We start from the raw sequence: 1,947 nt of genomic DNA, 5'->3' as shown, positions 1-1,947 counted from the left end.
GGTTAAACGTAAGTATCTCCTTTAAGTTTTTCCCCACTTTATTTTTTCCAATGCCATGCAGTTTTGGGCAAAAACCATGCATGTGGTATAAATGTGCCTATTGTATTTGAATATTTCTGCATACTGGGGTCCCTAAACAGTATTGGCATCGCATAAATTAGGAATAACTGGAAAGCTGATACACACACTTCATGCCACCCCTTGCATACATCAGTGCCACACTTGTGCCACCCCTACAACCCACTCAAGGACCCCTGTTGGTCCCCGGGCCCCTGTTTGAACACCAAAGCATTAGTAAACCAACAGAGTCTACATTTCCTGTACATGCCTATAGCTCAGTAATGAAACTCTATGAGATAGGCCTAACATTGTTATCTTAATCAAGTAACATTTGAGTGTTTTTTTGGTTATGGTTTTTCTAAATAAAGTTGTTTGTCTCGGGACTAATAAGACCCGTACGCCCTGTAATGGAGCAGCTCCATCGGCTGCACGGCGCGCAGAGCCTGTTGCTGCACGCCCTCCGTCTCTTCCGTGAAAACATTCGGTTGCGCTGTCCGTTTCAGACCACTCCCTCTCTCAGTGTGAACGGAAGAGCAAGTCTAGTCTCCACTCGTTACAGTGTTGCCATCAGACGTGTTTTTATCGAGGACTATGTGCGCAGCCGAGAATGGCGGAGGCCAACGCTCTTGAGGAACTGCAGTCGGAGCTCACCTGTCCGGTGTGTTTGGAGCTGTTCCGTGATCCGGTGATCCTCGAGTGCGGACACCACTTCTGCCAGGTGTGCATCATCCAGTGCTGGGAAGCCAAGGCGGACGAGTTGTCGAGTTGCCCGAAGTGTAGAAAGTCGTGCGGCCGTAAGCTCAGACCCAACTCGCTTCTGTGCAACGTCGTGGACAGTGTGCGCAGAGCCCGGACCATGGACACGGCCGCGGGGACAATCGGGTGGGACCCGGAGGGTGCGCCGGAGGAGCCGGAGGATCGGGAGCCGGGGTCCAGTATGAGCAGCGTGGCCTCTTCCATCGGGCACTGGCCGCGCCTGGGTATGGGTATGGATATGTGCGAGGAGCATGAGGAGAGGCTGAAGCTTTACTGTGAGGACGACCAGCTGCCCATTTGTCTGGTGTGCGGCATGTCCCGGGACCACAAGACCCACAATGTCATCCCCATCACAGAGGCCTTTGAGAACTACAAGGTAGCCTACTCTCTCACTCTCTCACTGAGTTTAAACACATTTTCTTGTGATGAACCTTAATCTTCTTAGGCTCAAGGTAATACTCCCAAATCTCAGTTCATACACACTCTGTTTGTCTTCAAATGTAGCCTGCTTCATTCTCACGTTTTAGGGAGTGCCACAGGCTCATTAAACAATCCTCTCCATGTTCTTGGAAAGAGGTGTAGTGTCTCAAGTTTGACAAACTTTCTAGAAGTCAAATTAAACCTACTTATTAAGCTTTAATTTATTAAATAAACAAATCTGGCTGTAAATACAGGGCTTTCACAGAGCATTTTCTGCCACATGGCAGTTTTAAAATCAGACTCCCTGTTTGCCCAGGAAGCCTTCGGGAACTTTGTGTTTTATAGGAATTCAGCAGGCCACTGTGATCTCTTGTGAACTGTGAACCCCCCCCCCTCACTTTAAACCTCGCATCTGAACATCATCAGTCTGTTTGGAGACTTGTCCTGAGAGGCCTCTCTGTTTTACTGCTGCTGAATTCCTATTTTGTTTGAATTTGTGGGTCAGAGCATTCAGTTGGAGAAGTTCAGTTGGGCATCATATGACTCCCATCAAAGATGATGTTGTTGTTCAGAGCGCCGGCACCAATCATATTAACTCTTCGTTTAAGCATAATGTGGTTTAGCGACACCACCTCTTAACCATGTGTTGCATGTGATTGTCAGTTTTGGATCAATAAAGTATATCTATCTATCTATCTAATTATCTATCTA

The 1,947-nt window shown here is 47.7% G+C and overlaps 1 protein-coding gene across 1 annotated transcript in view; it reads left to right on the top strand.

Annotated features, from left to right (window-relative positions):
- Positions 1-378: 378 nt before the first annotated feature.
- Positions 379-1,947, top strand: part of LOC118333148 (nuclear factor 7, brain-like) — a gene marked incomplete at its 3' end in the record, with an annotated part of 7,578 nt that continues 6,009 nt past the window's right edge. The window contains 1 exon segment of the mRNA XM_035668671.1: positions 379-1,192. Coding sequence (XP_035524564.1) covers positions 668-1,192 — 525 coding nt within the window. The 5' untranslated portion in view covers positions 379-667.

Source organism: Morone saxatilis, unplaced genomic scaffold (assembly GCF_004916995.1).
Source record: "Morone saxatilis isolate NCDOM2014 unplaced genomic scaffold, NCSU_SB_2.0 Contig22, whole genome shotgun sequence".
Lineage (NCBI taxonomy): Eukaryota > Metazoa > Chordata > Actinopteri > Moronidae > Morone > Morone saxatilis.
This window is presented reverse-complemented; position numbering and strand designations above follow the sequence as displayed.